Source organism: Micropterus salmoides, unplaced genomic scaffold (assembly GCF_014851395.1).
Source record: "Micropterus salmoides isolate LMB-PRFRI ecotype aquatic unplaced genomic scaffold, ASM1485139v1 Ms_hic_scaffold_13, whole genome shotgun sequence".
Classification (NCBI taxonomy): Eukaryota; Metazoa; Chordata; class Actinopteri; order Centrarchiformes; family Centrarchidae; genus Micropterus; species Micropterus salmoides.
This window is the reverse complement of record NW_024040374.1, coordinates 34,392,317-34,413,616: the sequence shown is the minus strand read 5'-3', so window position 1 is coordinate 34,413,616 and position 21,300 is coordinate 34,392,317. Positions and strand designations below refer to the sequence as shown.

Below are 21,300 nucleotides of genomic sequence, written 5' to 3'. Positions count from 1 at the left end.
CAAAGACGCAGGAATCATATCAATAGTTTATTAGAGGATTTTCAGTCAGGATTTAGGGTTCATCATAGCACAGAGACAGTAAAATTACTAACGACCTCCTAATTGCATCAGACAAAGAATTTGTCTCTGTACTGGTTTTATTAGATCTTAGTGCTGCATTCAATACTATTGACCATCAGATCCTAGAGACTGGAACATTTCATTGGCATTAAAGGAACCACTCTAAGCTGGTTTAAGTCTTATTCATCAGATCGATTTCAGTTTGTACATGTTAACAATGAGTCCTCCATGCATGCCAAAGTTAGTCATGGAGTTCCACAAGTATCTGTGCTCGGACCAATCCTCTTCACTTTATATATATGATTCCTTTAAGCAATATTATCAGGAAACAGTCCATAAACTTTCACTGTTATGCAGATGATACTCAGTTATATCCATCGACCAAGCCAGATGAAAGTCATCAGTTAGCTAAACTTCAAATGTGCCTTCAGGATGTTAAAACCTGGATGACCTGTAATTTTCTAATGCTAAACTCAGATAAAACTGAAGTTATTGTTCTGGGGCCCAAGCACCTCCATGATGCATTATTCAAAGATATAGTTTCCTTGGATGGCATCGCCCTGGCCTACAGCACCACTGTGAGGAATCTGGGAGTTATCTTTGATCAGGACATGTCGTTTAAGTCTCACATTAAGCAAATGTCAAGGACCGCCTTTTTTTCACCTACGTAATATTGCAAAAATTAGGAGCATCCCGTGCAAATGATGCAGAAAAACTAGTCCATGCATTTGTTACTTCTAGGCTGGATTACTGCAATTCCTTATTATCAGGCTACTCGAAAAAAGTCCATTAAGACTCTTCAGCTGATGCAGAATGCTGCAGAACATGTTCTGACAGGAACCAGGAAAAGAGATCACATTTCTCCTGTCTTAGCTTCTCTGCATTGGCTTCCTATAAAATCCAGAATATAATTTAAAATCCTTCTTCTCACCTACAAAGCTCTTAATGGTCAGGCACCATCTTATCTTAAAGAGCTCATAGTACCTTACTACCCCACCAGAGCACTGTGCTCCCAGAATGCAGGGTTACTTGTGCTTCCTAGAGACTCCAAAAGTAGACTGGGAGCCAGAGCGTTCAGCTATCAAGCTCCTGTCCTGTGGAACCAGGTTCCAGTTTGGGTTCAGGAGGCAGACACCCTCTCCACATTTAAGAGTAGGCTTAAGACTTTCCTCTTTGATAAAGCTTATACAGTAGTTAGGGCTGGCTCAGGTGAGTCCTGAACCATCCCTTAGTTATGCAGCTATAGGCCTAGACTGCCGGAGGACTTCCCATGATGCACTGAGCTCATCTCTCCTCCTCTTTCTCTCCATTTGTATGCAACCAGACCTTGAGTTTTCTGCCTCTTAAAATGAATTTTTTTTAGTGCTTGCTCATGGTGGAAATTGTTGGGTCTCTGTAAATAATAGCACAGAAAGTACAGTCTAGACCTGCTCTATATGAAAAGCGCAATGAGGTAAGTGTCGTGGTGAATTAGCGCTATATAAATAAAATTGAATTACTTGCCAGTGTTTTTAAATAAACAAATTTGAATTTGCTTTTGTTGTAATCAGATGAAATACATGATTATAACATGCAAAATCTGGCAGACCTTCTTGACTGGCTGACTTTTCCCCATTGGCCCTGTTCGCTCTTTAGTGATCCTTTGTCAGAGGCATGTCAATTTTGCTTTCCGTTTTTTCCAAAGTTGAAGATGACTGTTGCCGCAGGGAATGATTTTGGACCATGGTCAGTCACTGCATGTGGTGGAAGCTACAGCGTTTACCTGGTTTTGCAGATTATTCCTCTGCAGGTATTGACTCCAGGGGTCTGGAATCTGTTCATCTTCTTCAGCTGAGAAGGTACGAGAGTTCATTTTCAACAGATAGCAGCCTTGAGAACCATACCTCTGTTTCATATCCTCATATACCGAATCTGCCCTGGAGAGGAAGGAGTAACACTGATCAAATACAGCATGACACTTTTTTAATGCAAATTCAACTACAGTAGTTATTTTGGTGTTATAATATTTTAAATCTGTCTGTCTATCATTTGTTCTTTTCATACTGGGAATCCAAAATCAGAAAATGAAAAAAAAAATGTTATGTCATTATTCATTTATAAATCCAATCAAAAAACAAACAGCATTTGTACTTCAATTGTATACTCAAGTTAAAATTAGGAAATGAAAAAACGGAAGAAGTTTGCCAAATTAACTATCAACAATCAATTTATCAGTACAGTGAATCACACTGTTCGCTGCAAATTGAGCTTAATTTTTTATTTTCCAAAAAACAAAAAATGGCACAAACACTGATGTCAAGAAAGTAATGCTAATATTACAAAACTTTAGATGGTGTAATGGTATCTTCTACATTACAAACTGGCAGATCTGCAGAAATCTATATCTGACCATTGTGAAGTTTCTTTCAGTACCTCTGTTCATCACCCTCACTCATGTCATGCAGTAAGACATAGTACTTGAGCGTGTTGGGGATAAACCACTTGGGGTTAGTGTATTCTCCACTGTGCTGAATCCTGTGCTGCTCCTGGGAAAGTTTGAGGAACTGCTCCACAGGGACTGCCTCAGTGGAAGACACCACCAGCAGGCCTGTCAGGACCAGCATGTCAAGGACACAACTATAAACCATGTGGATCAATCAGAGAAGGGCAGAGACACTCAACCAGGATGGTTTATGGGAGTGGAAGACTACCACTATTACTACTACCACCACTACTTATAGTGTTACATCCTAAATCAACAGGAAATACACCACATTACACAAGTTGTTCAAATAAATGAAAGAATCAGCTTTTCATGTACAGGCCCCCAGTGCCTGGTGAGAGGAGTCTCCCCCCTCTTGGGAAACAGTGATCATGGATGGGGTGAAGAAATTAAGAATATAGTAGAAGATAGATAAATAACTAATAAATTAAATAGTAATAAAATAATATGTTTGTAGTGGTAGTAATAACAGTCCTCATCATCCTAATAGCCTTGATAGTCATCATCGTTATGTTAGTAGTCGTAATTAGTGTGAACTCAGTGCAAATGTTGTGAATCCCATTTTAAGTGTAGTGTACTCTGTGCAGAATTTTATACTGAATGGATGGACAGCTACACCGCCATGTGTTTGGGTTTCTGTAGTGTTAATCTGATTCTTGTTTTTTATGTTTCCAGTAGAATTTGTAAATGACAGAGTCTAGGGTTTCAAACCACTGTGGTGTAGGTTGGACAGGGGTCACTGAGTTTATTGAGTTTATTTTTGATAGTTTGGTCATTTTTACTGCTGTTGTTCTTCCTATTTAAGAAACAGGTAAATTGTTCCAGCAGATCAAGTTATCAAAGTAGTTTATTTATCATTATACAGTCCCTCCAGGATTTCACGATCGCAGTTATTAAAGCATATTTAACAAATCCCTGTGAATTTAGCGTGATTTGCAATTTCGACCAACAACTGAAAATTTTCCGCAATTCTATTATCGCTGATTCCCGCAAAACGTTGTCATACGTCAGCTTGTCATTTCCTTGTTTACAAGACGCAGCAGACATGTTTGATACCAACGTCTCACATTTGCCTACAAATATAAAAGCAAAGGATGAAGAACAGGAACCACATTGTCTTTACCAAAGCAAGCTGTTGGTTCCTGGTCAGTGCAAGCACTGAAAGAATCAAGGTAAGCTTGTTTAAATACGCAGGGTTAGTGTTAAGGGTAGGGTTAGGCCTGCAAATTTTCCATACCATGGGGGAAAATTGACACAACATTGATTAAATTACTGAATATAATTACTGAATTATCTTACCAACTTATCTTAGTAAGTAAAGGTAATACTACTGTGTGTTAAGCAGAACAGCATCAGTTAATTTCCTTAGTCAAAGTATTTTCCTATCAACTAAAACTCTGGTGTAAACCTCTGTGTGGAGGTTCCTCAGGTCTGATGGCTCTGAGGGGAATTTGCTTAACAATTATAATTCTCAAAACTAAGCTAACAGGACACCTATCTTATAAAGAACAGTTTACTGGGCCATTTTGTTTAATACTTTAATGATGTTGAAAGTGGAGATATCTCCAACCTCTCAAGGTTCTTTCCAAGTCGTTCCTGCCGGTGCTTTGGTCTTTAGCAGCACTGGACCTTCACTTTCATATGGCCTTGCTTGTATCATTTGTCAGTATCCAACACAAGTGACGAGTACTAGCCAATCACAGCACAATAGGGCGGGACTTGTCGAAACTGGCAGAAAAAAAAAAAACTGATTCAAATTCAGCGAATGAGACGAGAAGAAAGCGGTGTGAGTGACAGGAGGCGTGGCTGTGTGGGCGCTGCAGCGGTCTGTGTATCAGCTTGCTGTCAGGGAGAAGAGAAGCGCATTTTTTAGGATCGATGCTGTGGAAAATGAATATTAAAACTGAAATATTCAAAATTATCATGTATCAAAAAATCTATTTTATATATACTTTCATTGTATAACGAAATCAAAGTCTGTAGGCCCTTCATGCTACACACAGAACTTAGCAGATAATTTAATGTATATTAGAACATAGTGACATATAAAATAAAGCAAATACTCAGTGTTGTATTTTAACAGACCCTGTGACATGAATTGCACCCCACTACTGAACCAGGACGCTGCTTATCCTAACTAGAACTTTAAAGAGGTGGTATTATGCTTTTTGGCTTAACCCTAACCCTAAGTCCAGCCGAAAGGGAGTTCCCATCTCCCACAGAAAGCACTGCTCTGAACCACTTGAAAACAGCTTGTTTGTAGTCCAGCCATTTCCCTTCCTTCACTGTGACGTCACAATGAAAACGCGTCATAAAGCTTGCCAAGCGGCTAGTCTGAGCGGAGGCCCTTTGGCTCGACTCGCCTTTGTTTGGTTTTCCATTGTAGAAATGTTGTACCTGTACCTACTTCCAGGTACTTTTTTTTGTATCACCTCACCTACGTGAGGTTCCAAGCGAGCTGAGGGATACTAAAATGTAACGTGAAAACATGACAGACTACTGATTGGTCAGAGAGAATATTCACTATTCACTGCATCATCATTGCGTGCGCCAGACAAAGGCCAGCAACAGAGAGGTTTATATTTTACAGTTTCCATATGTAATTTCATCACTAAATCCACTTCTAAGAAGTTTTGAGATGAGAAATCAACTGTGTAGATTTTGATTACTGACAGTTTTAAGAGAAGTGATGGCGGAACAAAAATGCGCTTGAATATTTTCGGAGTTGAGGAGCTCCAGAAGTGGCTGCAGGGGAAGCCTGTGCCAACCCGCGGGAGGAGAATGTGAGGCCGGCCAGCTCATAGCGTTTATGGTAAGATGATGATGTTGTGTGGTTGTGGACTTGAGAGTAACTTATACCATCTGCTAGGTTACGGTCGCAGTCTGAAGCGGCTTTGATTTGGATCACACTACCTTGTTTCTTACGACCCGCCCTTCTCTGCTTCTGATTGGCTAATAGTCCTTACCTGGGAACTGTGCATGTGCAACTCCCAACAAAGATTTTGTACAAGTAAGATGCATCACTCTGTAGCTCAAGAGTGGAGCGTACAACACACAGGGTGAAAAGAGGAGCTGCAGCAATGTGCAGAATGAGAAAAATATGTGTGAAAATTAAACCATGTAAACCTGTTCTGGTACAACCCCTAATTGAGATTTTGAACCTGAAAATGAGCATAATACCACCTCTTTAAAGAAATGCAGAAATTTAAAAGAACTGACATGAGTATGTTGACTTATCTGGAGCAGTAGCCAGATTTGTGTGCTGTTGGAAGGATACAGGCGAGGTAGTGATTGAGGAACTCATGGTCAGAGGCAGGCATCGACTGCAGGAAGTTCTCCCTGTAGGTTTCAAACCAGGGCGTGGTTGCTAGAGAAACACAAAGATGAAAGATGAAAATGAAGTGAGATACAGGACTTCACTCCAACAATCAGCCATTGTCTCACACTACGCGTATTTCCTTGTTTGCCATCATTATAAAAAACTCTTGCCCAGGTTATGTTCTGATGTAACATAACCTGGGCTGCTAGATAAGATTTAGGGTTTTTAAAGGATACCATCTCCACTGTGAAAAACTACACCTACATCAGAATGCTGTTTGTGGATTTCAGCTCACCATTCAACACAATCTCCCCCATGAAATTGATTAGCAAACTCAGCACTCTGGGTTTTTAAATACAACACTCTGCAGCTGGATATTGGACTTCCTCACAAACAGACCCCAGTCAGTTTGGATTGGTGGACTCAACTCCTCCACTCTAGTGCTCAACACCGGAGCCCCCCAGGGCTGTGTGGATGACACCACCATCATTGGCTGGATTTCAAACAATGAGAATCGATATCAGGAGGAAATTCATAATCTTGTAGAGTGGTGCTCAGAGAACAACCTACTGCTCAACGTCAGCAAAAAGGAGCTGATCACTGATTTTAGGAAGAAGGAGATAAAGACATACACTCTAGGGGTGCAACAACTAATCGACGTAGTCGACAAAAATTGTTCATGAGGCCATTGGGCCACAACGACACAGTCAGCTTAACGGGCTAAAGTGATGTGAACGGTAAAGTTACTACAACAACATTGCAGTAACACCTTCACCACCTAAAACCTCCAGAGTGTGGCACTTCACTCTTCACTCAGCCAAAAAGGTTGTTAACTGCAGCGTCTGCAAAGCTGAGCTTTCCTGGAAACACCGGAGCATCTGAAGAGGAGGCGCGTAACGTTGTTGCTCTGTGGATGATGAAGACTTGTCTCGGTAAGCTAGTTAGCAAGCTAGCTTCCCATTAAAGCCGTGTTACTTCACGCTATGAGCTGCAATGGTTTCTATACAGTTTGCCTTGGACAAATTGATTGATTTTTAATGGCACTGAGAGTAGCACATTTATGATACACAACGGCCGCGTTCACACTCCAGATGTGCCCTGACTTTACAATCATAAACGATGCATCGCTCATGGCGACGTTCCCAGCTGGAGAACGTGTTGCTGCCGAGTGCACAAGATTAGACAACACCGGACAATTTCATACTTTCTAAAGAAGAGAAAACAGTTCTCCTGTCCATGCGTGAGGCGGCGGCTAATCTGCCCCAAACTCCCTTAAAAAAAATCTGAGTTTTGTGAGTTGTTGAGTTATGGGAAAACATAAACATGATGTGGGAAACAGGGAGTTACTAGCCGTAAAGTTAGCATTAGAGGAGTGGCAACACTACTTTGAGGGAACTGAGCAACCTTTTGTTTGGACAGATCAATAAAACCTGGCCTACTGTCACACTGCTCAATTCTTGCCAGGCACGCTGGGCAGTTCTCTCTATTTCTACAGACCTGGCTCCAGAAATGTCAAGCCAAATGCCTTGTCCCAGATACATTATCCCTGGAGGACATCACTAGTTCTGACACCATCCTCCCACCCAGTTGTGTGGTGGCAGCTATCTCCTTGGGAATCAAGGCAGCTGCTAGAGAGGCCCAAAGGAATCAGCCAGACCCAGGTAACAGCCCTGCTAACCGTTTGTTCGTGCCTGAATCTGTCTGTTCCCAGGTCTTGCAGTCGGTACACACTTCACGTTTCTCTTGTCACCCTGGCTTCAACCATACCCTGTCTCTGCTAAAGAGGTGTTTTTGGTGGGCTACCATGGAGGCTGACACCCAAGCCTACGTGTCTGCATGCACAGTCTGTGCTCAGAGTAAGGCATCCCATCGAACTCCAGAAGGACAACCCGATCCCACTGCCCGTGCCTGGCCGCCCATGGTAACACATAGCTTTCAACTTCATTGTGGGGTTACCGCCGTGCAAAGGTAATAACACTATCTGCACTATCATGGAAGCGTGAAGTCCACCTACCATCCACCTGAAGTTCGCAGCTTGCCTGGGTGGAGTATGCACACAACTCCCTGACCCACACGGCCACAGGTCTGTCCCCTTTTGAAGCCTCTGTCGGTTATCAACTCCCTCTGTTTCCTTCTCAGGATAGTGATTTTATCAGTTCCCTCAATCTAGAATCACCTCAGACGATGCCGCAAAATCAGGAAGGATACCTGGTCTGCTGATCTCCGCTCCATGGCAAAGCAATCACCACCTGCCCATGTATAAACCAGGTCAAAGAGTTTGGCTTTTCTCAAAAAACATAACTCTGAAGACTGATTCTAAGAAACTCTCCCCCCAGTTCATTGGCCCCTTTATAATAGATTGTGTCATGAACCAAATCAGCTGCCTTAACTTGGCAGCTGATGGGTACCATGAGAATCCACCCAACTTTTCATGTCTCTCAACTGAAACCAGTTTCTTCCAACCCTCTAAACCCTGCCTTTTCCAACCAGTGTCTGCCAGATCGTCCGTTCACCCATGTGGTAACACAAGCTACGTCCCACTTAAGTATTTAGCCAAGTTCGCTTTTGAACCTCTTGCCAAGATTACGATCTGACATTGAGTTTATTTTTTGCTCCCGTCTCAGGTCTTTGCTTCAGCCCTGGAAGCCCAGCCTGCCAACCTGTTCCGTGTTTCAACATGAATTGTAGGGATATACATTTATAGTCAGCTCATCTTTGAACCCCTGATTTTCACTTTCAGAGTTTTTAATAAACAGACCAGCAGCACCCATGCCACACTTATTGTTCAATAATCTTGTTTACATTATTTATACCAATAACTTGTTAAAGTCCAACACCATGACAAATCCCATGACAAATCCCATGACACAGAGTGAACAACGACACAGCAAGTAATGTAACAAGTAATGTAGCAAACTGCTGCGCTACTTGCTGCTGCAAAGCTAACATGAGAAGATGAGATGGCAGCTCCAGACTGCATTACTCACAACTCTCTTGCTGCTATAGCTAATATCACAACAACAGCATGTCTTGGTGAACTAGAAAATAAGCTGAATGTCTTTGGGAAAAGTCATTAAACGTTATCTAACACAAACATTGTGGCTGGAACTACTGCATTGTATCTGTGTATCATTGTAGTCTTCTCTTAGGTTTGAGCTCCTAGTTTTTGCTTGCATGTTCTGAGTCCTCCTGTTCAGTAATATCCAGTTCTGAGTAAACGTCACTCTCCTCTACATTTGTTTATTTTTAATGCAAATTTCTTCCCTGCAACACCAGCACTTGTGGAAGAATTGACCGTGGTGAAGTTAGTTTCAAGTTGATATTAGTTTCACATTGGATGTTTGATAGGTGTCAAATATCCAATGTAAAACTAACTTCACCGCGGTGCAAAGCACAACCCCCTTGCGGAAATATTACATATATAACAATAGAGCATTATTGTAAATGGACGTCTTTACTATTGTCAAACAATACATATATCGCACAGCCCTACTTCCACATATACCTCCGTTTCATCCGATGTTGAGTTGGATGGTTTTGCTACCTGGTGTTTATCCACTCCACCATTTCCACCTTGTTTACATTTGAAAATCTCCACCGCCCAGGTAACAAAGTTGGCTCGCGTTTCAACTGTGTTGCCAAGTGCTTGCTGATGGTAAGAACTGTTGGGTCTCTATTAATAATATTACAAAGAGTACGGCCTAGGCCTGCTCTGAATGAAAAGTGTAATGAGATAATGCTATGAATTGTTCAATAAAATTTAACAGAATTGAAAATTCTTCAATAAACTACATGTAAGGGATCCAGGGCTGCACGATTAATCTAATCGCAATGTCATCACATGCAATTACATAACCGCAAAAAGTGTGTGATTTAATAAAAGAGAAAAGGTGTGTGTGACACTCTCTTCTGTGGGCTGCAGTCTGCTTGCTCTCTATCCACACCCACACCGGGCTCTCGCATGTGCTCCTAAAAACAGATAGGCCTACGAGCACCAGGAGAAATGCCAGTCACTCTGTGACAGAGAGTCGTTGTCAGCAGCAGAAGCAGTAAGACAGAAGAATACTGGGTGAAGATAAGGAAGGTTTGGGTTTGGCTCGCTGGCCATTTAATGTTATCTGTAACAGTGACTTTTGTTGATCAACTTTTCATAAAGCCGAAGTGCTTGTGAGTCACTGTTCGTCATCCAAACAATCACACCCTGGAAGAGGCGGGACATGAAAAAAAAAAGTTTAATGTGCTACAGCAAACTTTATGTTGGGGGTTTTGTCAACATATGGTCAGGTTTGGTTATTAGCTGAATATCAAAGATATTCTAGAAATATTAATAAAATTATTAATATTCAAAATTATTAATTATAATTAATAAATACAGGGCACCACCCTGGAATCAGGGACCAATAAGCAAATATGAGACAAGTATGGTCCGTCTATGGCAAACAGAGAAGGGTGAATCCGTACGCTGGCCGTGGCAACCAACTCTTACTACAACATTATCCACAAATAATCACAGGCAACGACTTCTTAAAATTATAATGGGGTTTATTCAACTCAAGCATAGATCAATAACTTTAGCAAGTAAATCATTATTAACTATTCTAAGCAAAAATGAAATAGGACAATAATCAAATCATACACAAACATAAAACAATCCAGCAAGCATGTGTGTGTGTGTGGGCGTGTGAGACAAAGGAGGGGGAGATACTAAGAGGGGGGGGGGGAAGGGGTCCGACCACGTGGGTGCCAGATCAGTTGTGCTAGAGGCCAGCTGATTTTGGAATCAAGATAGCGGTTTAAACCATGTGATTTCAAGATCAAGATGGCGGAAAATCACTCTCGCCTGAACTAAAAAACTATGATGCTAGCCTACTGTGGGTCACAGGTCTGGTTAGCTTCAGAGATCACGTGGTCTGTGCATGTGGGGTAAATTCACCACATGAAGCTTGTACAAGTAAGCTGCAATAACAAGGTTATAGAACTATCTGTTGCGCAGACATACTAAAGCCTCTTACTTGTTGCTTCAGTCAGTGCTTTTGGGAAATCCGGGGGAGTTTCTCTCGGCTCGGGTCTGACGATGCCGGTAGGTTCAACGGCGCAGCTGATTCTTTGGCGGCAACAACAGTAATCAGTGAAGTTGACGTTGGTTGAGAGGGTATAACACGGAGGTGATCTTCTCTCAGTTAAGCACGGAGTTTATCAGTCTTCTTCTGCAGGCACGAAACGTTATCTTGTGTATAACAGTTTCTTTAGGGATCCAAAATTGTGTTGGTAACTCAAAGAAAAATAATAGAGGTAAAAAGAAAGAAGAAAACAGAGTTGCTCGTCTGTATTCAGGAACAAAGAAAGTTCAGCGCTGAAAGTAAATACCTGCTGTGGCTGCTGGTGCAGTTGCAGAAAGGCAAAGTTTGTTTACCTCCTTACAGTCCTCTGTCGAACTGGGAACGGCGAAGAGGGTTCAGAGGTTTTATACCTCCGTTGACAAAATGGCTGTACTTCCTGGGATTACTCCGCCCCCTGAAAGCTTCAGCCAATACAAACCTTTGGTTTGGTTTTAAAGTTTAAAAGTTTAGAGTTCACAGGTAGGTGTGAATTAACGGACTACAGTCATCTGGGCTTTCTATTGTTCTCTGACCCCCTTTGTGTAGTCAAGCCACATGGGCAGGCTTTGGGGAATCCAACAGGCCCATCTTTGTCTTTAGCTTGTCCTTTGTCTTACAGACAGGTCCCTCAGTGACCTGAAGGCCCATTTTTGTTGTCATGGATGTGAGGCCAATCATTTACAATGTTGAACAATATGATTATTGAATAGTTATAATTAACAAATTAGAGACCGATACACAAGGATTAAGTAAATAAAAGTTTTATGTGCTGAAGCCCAGTTTTGTAGTTTTTGTAGATTTAGCCAGAGTCAGTGTGCCAATATTATTTGCTCCTTCTAGCCGCCTCCGTAGAGCAACACGCTCCCCTTGTTGTTTTACATCTGTTTTTTTCCAACTCTGTTCAAGTTGAAAAAAAACACATTTCAAAATGCAAGAAATTGTAAGACATTTATTTATTTTCAGGATAAAAACCCCTTGAGATGTACCATCTCATTTTCGAGGGGGTCCTGACCAAAAACATACAATAATGTAAAACTACACAATATACAGCAAACATCAAACACACAATAAACATTTCAAGAATACAAAAGAAAACACATTCACTCATGTACCATGCATGTGCCACAAAATCTAGACACCAACACTAATGGTAAAACAGTAGAATATAGCAGTAAGTAACAATAATTAACAGAAGCAGTCTGTTGTAAGGTGAATAATAGGAGCATTCTTAAATGAACCTAGATACTGCAAAGATGTCAAGAAAGTTGGTAGATTGTTCCAGTCTCTAGGAGTCTTAACTGTAAATGCCTTTTTTCCTATTTCAATTGTAGTTTTTGGAACATGAAAACAGAAAAGATTGGTATTGCTTCTAAGAGAATAAATATGATTAGAATGAAAAACTCTTATAAATAGGATAGAATAGCCAATCTTGTTATAATCGAAAGTGAAAGATTATTAATAGCAGATTTAAGCCTTTGTTTTGTTCCAAACAACATGATGTAAGACTTTGAATAATTAAGGGACTAATCTATTTGTAGTTAACCAGTTTTGTATCAAATCAAAATCTGACTGTAAAGAAGCAGTGATCTGTAATATATTTGCACAGAAAAATAGATTACTGTATCATCCGCATATAAATGAATATTCAAAGTTTTACATAATGATGGGAGTTCATTAATAAAAATAGAAAAGAGAAGGGGACCCAGTATAGAACCTTGGGGAACTCCTTGCTTGATATTAAGAAAATCAGACTGATGTCCTTCAATAAACACGCACTGCTTCCTATCACCAAGATACGCATGAAACCAAGCCAATGTATTCTGAGTACAGGTGCTGGTCATAATTAGAATATCATCAAAAAGTTGATTTATTTCAGTAATTCCATTCTAAAAGTGAAACTTGGATATTATATTCATTCATTCATTCATTACACACAGACTGATATATTTCAAATGTTTATTTCATTTAATTGTGATGACAACTAATGAAAATCCCAAATTCAGTACCCCCGAAAATTAGAATATTACTTGAGACCAATACAAAAAAAAGGATTTTTAGAAATGTTGGCCAACTGAAAAGTATGAACATGAAAAGTATGAGCATGTACAGCACTCAATACTTAGTTGGGGCTCCTTTTGCCTGAATTACTGCAGCAATGCGGCGTGGCATGGAGTCGATCAGTCTGTGGCACTGCTCAGGTGTTATGAGAACCCAGGTTGCTCCGATAGTGGCCTTCAGCTCTTCTGCATTGTTGGATCTGGCGTATCGCATCTTCCTCTTCACAATACCCCATAGATTTTCTATAGGGTTAAGGTCAGGTGAGTTTGCTGGCCAATTAAGAACAGGGATACCATGGTCCTTAAACCAGGTACTGGTAACTTTGGCACTGTGTGCAGGTGCCAAGTCCTGTTGGAAAATGAAATCTGCATCTCCATAAAGTTGGTCAGCAGCAGGAAGCATGAAGTGCTCTAAAACTTCCTGGTAGACGGCTGCGCTGACCTTGGACCTCAGAAAACACAGTGGACCAACACCAGCAGATGACATGGCACCCCAAACCATCACTGACTGTGGAAACTTTACACTGGACTTCAAGCAACGTGGATTCTGTGCCTCTCCTCTCTTCCTCCAGACTCTGGGACCTTGATTTCCAAAGGAAATGCAAAATTTACTTTCATCAGAGAACATAACTTTGGACCACTCCGCAGAAGTCCAGTCCTTTTTGTCTTTAGCCCAGGCGAGATGCTTCTGACGCTGTCTTGTTCAAAAGTGGCTTGACACAAGGAATGTGACAGCTGAAACCCATGTCTTGCATACGCCCGTGCGTGGTGGTTCTTGAAGCACTGACTCCAGCTGCAGTCCACTCTTTGTGAATCTCCCCCACATTTTTGAATGGCTTTTGTTTCACAATCCTTTCCAGGGTGAGGTTATCCCTATTGCTGTACACTTTTTTCTACCACATCTTTTCCTTCCCTTCGCCTCTCTATTAATGTGCTTGGACACAGAGCTCTGTGAACAGCCAGCCTCTTTTTATAAATTTTGCCTCCAGTCCATCCAAACCTGGACCTTTGTTTTACTTTAAGTTGGTAATAGATAGTAACAGATAACAGATAATACTTCAGTTTGTTAAATTTTACTGAAACTAAAAGTATTAATTCTCTGGTGTTGAAAATAATCGGAGGCATGATGCTCAGATTCACAAAAAGCCAGCGTTGAGCAAACAAAAGTTAAATGTTGGTTGAAAACATCAGCGATATCTAAAGGATCTTGAATGATGCGATCTTTGAACTTCTTCTGATGAACTGACTGATTTATAGATTTATTGAGAAGATCATTTGCCTTTCTCCAGAACTGTCTTGGATTTTTATAATGTTTGGAAAGACTGTTGGCATAATAAGCTGCTTTTGTATCGCTAGTTTTAGTTTTGCTTTTATTTCTCAGCTGTCTATAAACCTCCCAATCTAATTGGTCTCTACTTTTTCTAAATTCAGACCAGGCTAAGTGCCACTGTCTGAACAGATTTATCAAATCCGAATTAACCCAAGGTAGATGTCTACCTTTAACTTTTATTGTTTTCCAGGGTGCATGTTTGTTGCAAATATTTGTAAATTCCCAAGTATAATGCACAGTCGGTACTATTTGAAATCTGTACCAATTCAAACCAATTACATCCTCAATAAGAGTCCATTAATATTTTTGCACAGTCTAATTTTCATGAATTTAGGAGGCAATTTTAGCATTTTAATTCTCCATATACAGTGGTCACTAAAAGAGTCAGATAGTTTGCCAGTTTTCACTATCCTCTCAGGATGTGTAGTTAGGATCCAATATAAGTATCTGTGATTGAGAGTTTTATGATTAAGTCTTGTAGGTTCTTTCAATAGCTGAGAAAAATTCAGATATTCAAGTGCACATCTGTCTTTCGAGGAGGTATTATCCAACCATTTTTTGTTAAAGTCACCAAGAATTATCCATTCATTTGATCATTCAATAGAATATATAGTGTTTACATATAATTAATGAAGTTTGCCGGTACATTTGGAGGTCAATAAATATCTCCAATCATAATTGATTTGAACAAATAATGCCTCAGGATGCAATGGCTCAATCCTAGGCAATATATGTTCAGACAACAAAGTATCAGCAACATAAACAGCAACTCCTCCACCTCTGGTACCACTATATTTTCTAAAAAGAACATAATTTAGCAATGCTATTTCTTGATTAGAAATTGATTTGGTTAACCATGTTTCAAACAGCGTAATTGTGTTGGGCTTCTGATCCTCTACCCAAGCTCTGAATACGTCTATTTTTGGAAGCAGGCTCCTAATGTTGACATGCACAATCTTTAAACCTTTACAGTTATCCATATTTGTAAGGCATCAAGATCAAGCTCATAAATCATCAAACCCAAATCTGAGCAGACACTCACCATAACATGATTCATAAGGGGGACAGGGCAAATAAGAGACAAAACACACAAGTATTCCCACCAATCATTCATCACCCTACCACTAAAAATATTCCCACCTCTATAATAAGAAATGTTAGAAATCAACCTGAAGTAGGAGAGAGAGGGAAATAAAGAGAGTAAAAGAAAAAGAAAGAGAGAGAGAAAAAAACAGGGGGGAGAGAGAGAGACGGACTGCGAGCCAGCCATAAAAGCAGAACAGAGCAGAAATGTAGTGCACCTGAGCATATGGCTTATTCATTTCAATATTCAACTTACAACAAGGCATGTAAGCCAGTAGACAAATTTAATCCAAAAGAGGGAAAGTGGCAGCTGGTCAACAAACCACAAAGTGGCACATTATGAATTTGAATGTATAGGCTAGGCCTCCATAACAATTAGTAGCTTATTAATTCAGAATAGCCAGGGTGTGATCTTGCTATCACAAAACTGCTGCCCATCGATGTATAGCCTATCCACAGTCAACACAACATGTCGGCGCTTTAATCTGTTCTCTTTCAGGAGCGGATACAACTTTTTAAATCTATCGACAATTTCCTTAGGGAACTGATCATTCATGCCGAAGTTGTTACCCTTCAGCTCCCTTCCCTTGCTTTTTACTAACTCTTTTTGCTTGTGTCAGTAGTTTGTACATTTTCCTTGATAATCAAGTAAGTAGACTCATAGGACCATTTGTTATAATCGAAACACAAATCGTGATCACAATATGACTTTTTCTCATGCATTTTCCTTATGAAAAAAAATGGTGTTATGCGTTTTTGTTCAAGGGGCATTATGTAGTTTTCAGCGGCCACTAGCGGTGCGGTTTTAAGATTGCTACCAGGCGTGTGCTCGTACCAGTGCTCGTTTGAACTTATGAGTGAGCATAATCCGAAACACAACCACTTTCATACAGAAATCCAACAATAAATGCACAAACACCAGCATGCAGGCTGTGGCTTTTCACTCAGACATGTTCAGGCTCTGTTACTTAAACGTTCCTGTCTCAGAGGCAGATCAACACCGGCGCCGTACCTTTCATTCAGCATATTGGCACAGTACTCCCGAAAAAAGGCAGAGTGAGAGCAGCTATAGACAGGTAGGGAGACAGCTTCACACAACATGGTGGATCTCAGGTAAACTCCCACTGCAACGTTACATAATAGTTTTATCAGCTTGATGTTGAACTAATTCGTACTCGTTACATGATAATGGTACAGTGACTGCATTTACCCAACATGTTACAGCGTGAGCTCGCCTGCTGCTTTCAGTAACTGTCTTTACTATCTGTGTATCTTTCACCGGAGGCTCAGCAATGTCAGCTCAGCTAAATGTATGATAATGAAACGTTAGTGAGCTGGACTGAATATTATAATGAGACTGAGTCACACTTTATAACAGTTAGACCGCAGTAAGTAGATTGGGTTGTATATTAAGTGGGTCATGTTAGTTACAGCGATTGAGAGGTGCGGGTGTACCAGAGTATCAGTAAAAGGCAATAAATCTAAATTGAACGTTATGAAGCAAATAGCGACAGGTCGAAGCTAATGTAGCGTTAGCTGGCAGAATCACTATAGGATAGTGAACAAATTGCTCCACAAGGGTTGGGCCGATAGACGATGCCATCGTCCATCGGCGATGGCTGACAGATGGTTGAGCACACATCATGTTTGTAAAACCCTGACCCCCAGCATAATAAACAAATTTTTCAAACAATACCTAAGCAGGTTTTAATCCCCACAAACATTATTATTATGAATTTTAAATATGCTTCGCACCTTCCTCGGAATTCTCTTCTCCCCACACACAGACACACAAGAAGCCTACACCTCAGGTAAACACACTGGCTTGGCACCTCTCTCTGTCTCCCCCCTGCTCGTCTACTTCACTTTCTCCATCAGCAGTGCGTTTTATAAAGTTGCCTAAAAGACTCAGAACACGCTTTTTCAGTATTTTCCCACCCGAGATCCGTTATCACGGCAGCAGGTGAGCCGATTGTGGGCTTGTTAATGACGCAGCCTATCAAACAACAGAAACCAACATCTGCACTCTGTGTTCAGTGCTGCTTTACCTGGTCCGTGCTTGTAAAATATCCACCGTGACTTGTAATGTCATACGCTACCAACTTTTTAACCGAGTCTGTGCGAGGTAACACATGCACATAAGACGACCGCTAACCCACCATCGTCCATCCCAATATTTCAGTGTAGACATCGTCCGCTGGAAATTTTGTAGACATCGCCCAACCCTAAGCTCCACATTTGCTTTTTACCATTACATCATTTCTTGCAGGCTCTGACACTTAACAGTGACATAATAACAGTGGTACACAGGAAAGTAACATGGGTCGTCTTTCTCTGTGTTTCTCCAGCTTTACTAATGCTCACTTTGTTCTTAATTGACATCATCTGAACATGTTTGGTCTATCGTATCCGATTGTATCCTTTCTCCACCTGTGTTTTGCTGTGAGCCGGTTGGTGTTAGTGGACTGCATGTCGTTAGCTGCCGTGTTGTTGCTGCAGCATGAGAGAGGCTCGGGAACGCGCACAGGGCTGAATCCGACCTGGTGTCCTCACATTAAAAGCAGAATAGTGGCTGATACAAGCAACGGAGAAAACAGGCGTGTGCTTCATTTCTGAGTGAGTTTTGAGCCCATTGACAATAAGGCAATGAAAATTTGAAAAACTTACATATAGTCCCTTTAAGAAAAAAAACAGCCGATATAAAGTCATCTGTTTTCCTGAGCACTCAAATATTGAAATTCAATAAATGCAAATGAATGCATCAACATGAAAATCTTGTATCATTCAATTGCCAGTCCTTACCACTGAAGTTCAGCACATAGTCTCCTGCTGTGATCACACTGGTTACAGCGCCCTCTTGTGGCTGGCAGGATAACACCACTTCATTGAGTAGTTGCTTCTGGGCAGGGCTGAGCACAGCAGACGCTGTGCTTGGGCTCGTTGCCATATTGTTGACACAGATGCGCAGGTTTTTCACAACCTGCACCTGATTGTTGGGGTCCCGGATGTGACCTACAGGAAAAGAAGACAAGAACTGAAGTTGAGTCTATTGGTATTAAAATAGCAAACCTTTTCTAAGACTTATTTGTTGTGGTTTTTCTGCTAGAATTAAAAAAAAAACTCTTAATTACTTTCAAGAAATAAAAATAATGATCTTTAGGGAAAATAAATAACATAAGGCCATTTATTTTTTTAGAACTTGTTAAATATGATTAATTGAAAATTGAAGGAAGGGCCACATGGAGAAGTGGGATGTCACAGTGACAAATTTGTTTGTTGCTTGCATTATAACAAGAGCCTAGGGCAGTAGCGGCCTGGCCATCTGGAGTACCGTGACAAATGCCGGTGTGCCCCCTTCCTTAGCCTATACGTTTTTACTAATAATAAAATGTTGACAGAACTTTGAACGACACGGGGTGTAAGATTAAACAGAGAGGACAGCGAAGCCAGAGATAGTGCAGCTGAACAGTACAGTGTTCCCATACATAAATTTATTGGTGGTGGCCCACCTCAATATCAGCGCTGACCGTGTTTTTTTTTTTGTTTTTTTTTGTTTTTTTAACATGCCTATTAAAAATGTTATTACTGTTGAGTGCAGCGCATATATTCGCGTCTCTCTCTCTCTAATATATATAAATAAAAATTCCGTAAAAATATATATTTTAAAAAAGTAAATAAGTAAAACTATAAGTGTGTGTGTGTAGTATGTTAGAAAATGAAAATAATATATTAAATTAAAATAAATAAATAGTGTATAAAAAACTAAAATTAAAATTTAAAAATTAAAATAAGTAAATGACACCGTAACGTGTGTGAGTTTAAAAAAATGGAAAAATTTAAAATTTAAATAAACTAAGATGACTAACAGCAACGAGTATTATAATATATTAAAATAAAATGAATAGATAAAACCGTATGTGTGTGTATATTAAAAGGCAAGAAAAATAAAAATTATTAAAAAAATTAAATCTATCAAATGTGAGATTGCATAACAACAATTACTAAAATATCACACAATCAAAATAATAATAATTTGAAAATTAGTACAATTATTTATTAGTTTAAGTTTCCACTGGTAGTCCTCAGTACATGGCATGATGAGATATATTTTGCAGCAATTATTTGACATTTGGGCATTTCTCCCAGTAAATAGGGGAGTTTGATATAAATTCAAATTCGGGGTATATTTGGGAAATGTTTGTAAAGTGTTTTTGTCTTGTTGTTTAGGGCATGAGGTTAGAAAGTGCAGCTCTGTCTCTACCTGTCCTCTGTCACACTGGGAGCAGAGTCTCTCCTCTTGTGGTAGCCAGTCTGTGGCAACCCTTTTCTATGGCCAGGCTGTGTTCACTCAGTCTGTATGCTGTCAACATTTTTCTTAATTTAGGACATTTTATTGGCCTCAGGTAGTTTGCCAGTGTGAATTCTCTTTTTTAGGGTCAGATAACATTGGAATTTACTTTGTGTTTTGGTCGTTTCTTTCCAGTATTCAATATATTTTTCTTTTTGCTTGTTGATAAAGTGGTTTGGTCTGCTTGAGTTGGTGTTGCTGTCCTGAGGCTGTTGGGGACTTGTTACTGCAGAGAGCCTCAGGACCAGCTGGCTGAGGGGACTCTTCTCTGGTTTCAGCTCCTGGTATGTTAGGGCTTTGTGATCGTATGTCTGGGGGTTAACGGATTGTAAGATTTTATTGATCTTTTCTGTATTTTTAGTAAGAGGGGGGTATTGGCCGAGCTCTGCTCTGCACAGATTATTTGGTGTTTTTCTCTGCACCTGTAGGATGCTCTTACAGAACTCAGTATGGAAAGATTCTGATTGTTTTGTCCCATTTCTCAAATTCATTATGTAGTTTTGGCAGCAAAACAAAAAAAAAATTTTTGTTAAAAACTTGACAGGTCAGACAGAGGAAACTCTGCAGAGGAAACAGAATTCAACTTTTAGCATCTGAAATGTTTAGATGCTCTGATGGAGCTCAGAATCATGAGGACGGCTGCTTTACTCCCGACACACTCTCTGTATGACCCTGTGTGTGAGTTAAATAACAAATACAAATTCTATGAGAACTACTTGCACAATGGAAAAGCAATGCAATGTAATTATTGAAGAAACAGATCTGCCTTGTCCAACAAAAGTAACTTAGGCTAAAAAAACAAACTACTGATTGCTGCATTATATTTGATAATATTTTTATATTCTGATTTGTCACCAGCCACATGCACTTTTCTTTCCCTTCATATAAATAAAGACATTCCCTCCATAAGTTGGTCCAGAAAATGTCTCTGGAATGCAGGAAATGAAGAGTTTAATGCTGAATATTTCTACAAAATGTCCCCACCACTTTTCAACACAAAGTGACACCCTTGTGTATTCAGATGCATCCATGTGGTCCTAAAGCCTTTATTTAAGTTGAACTTGTTATCAATGGCTTTTATTAGAATTTGTTTTATTAATAGGCTATAGACTAAATATAATTATGGAGGTCCGGACCTCGGTGACTGGTTACGGCCATTAAAGTAGTAGCCTACTGCCATAGTGATCAATGGCTGTGATGGTTTCTTAGAGGTTGTTCCTGTTTGTACATGTGTGCATTAGCAGGGCGGCCGTGGTGGAGTATACAGTGGACTGTTCTGGATCAAAGTCCAGAGATACTTGATACATTTATTGATACCATTTTTTTTCGACACACAATATAATGTGTTGCTCCAATATTTTACTTTAACTTTAGTTAATTATATTAGGGGGGGGCTTATATGAACATCCATTTTGGAGTTCAAGGGACCAAAGAGAGATTGAAACAGAGATTTACCCCTAACACTAAAAGTAGTATACTAACATATTATAAAAGCAATCTTCATAGTAAACGTGCATTATAT

The 21,300-nt window shown here is 40.1% G+C and overlaps 1 protein-coding gene across 1 annotated transcript in view; it reads right to left on the bottom strand.

Moving 5' to 3' along the window:
* The window catches only part of LOC119900192 (trafficking protein particle complex subunit 8-like), a 96,766-nt gene that overhangs the window by 51,277 nt on the left and 24,189 nt on the right, over window positions 1-21,300 (bottom strand). The window contains exon 2 of the mRNA XM_038714950.1: window positions 18,233-18,442. Coding sequence (XP_038570878.1) covers window positions 18,233-18,442 — 210 coding nt within the window. The remainder of the gene's footprint in view (window positions 1-18,232; window positions 18,443-21,300) is intronic.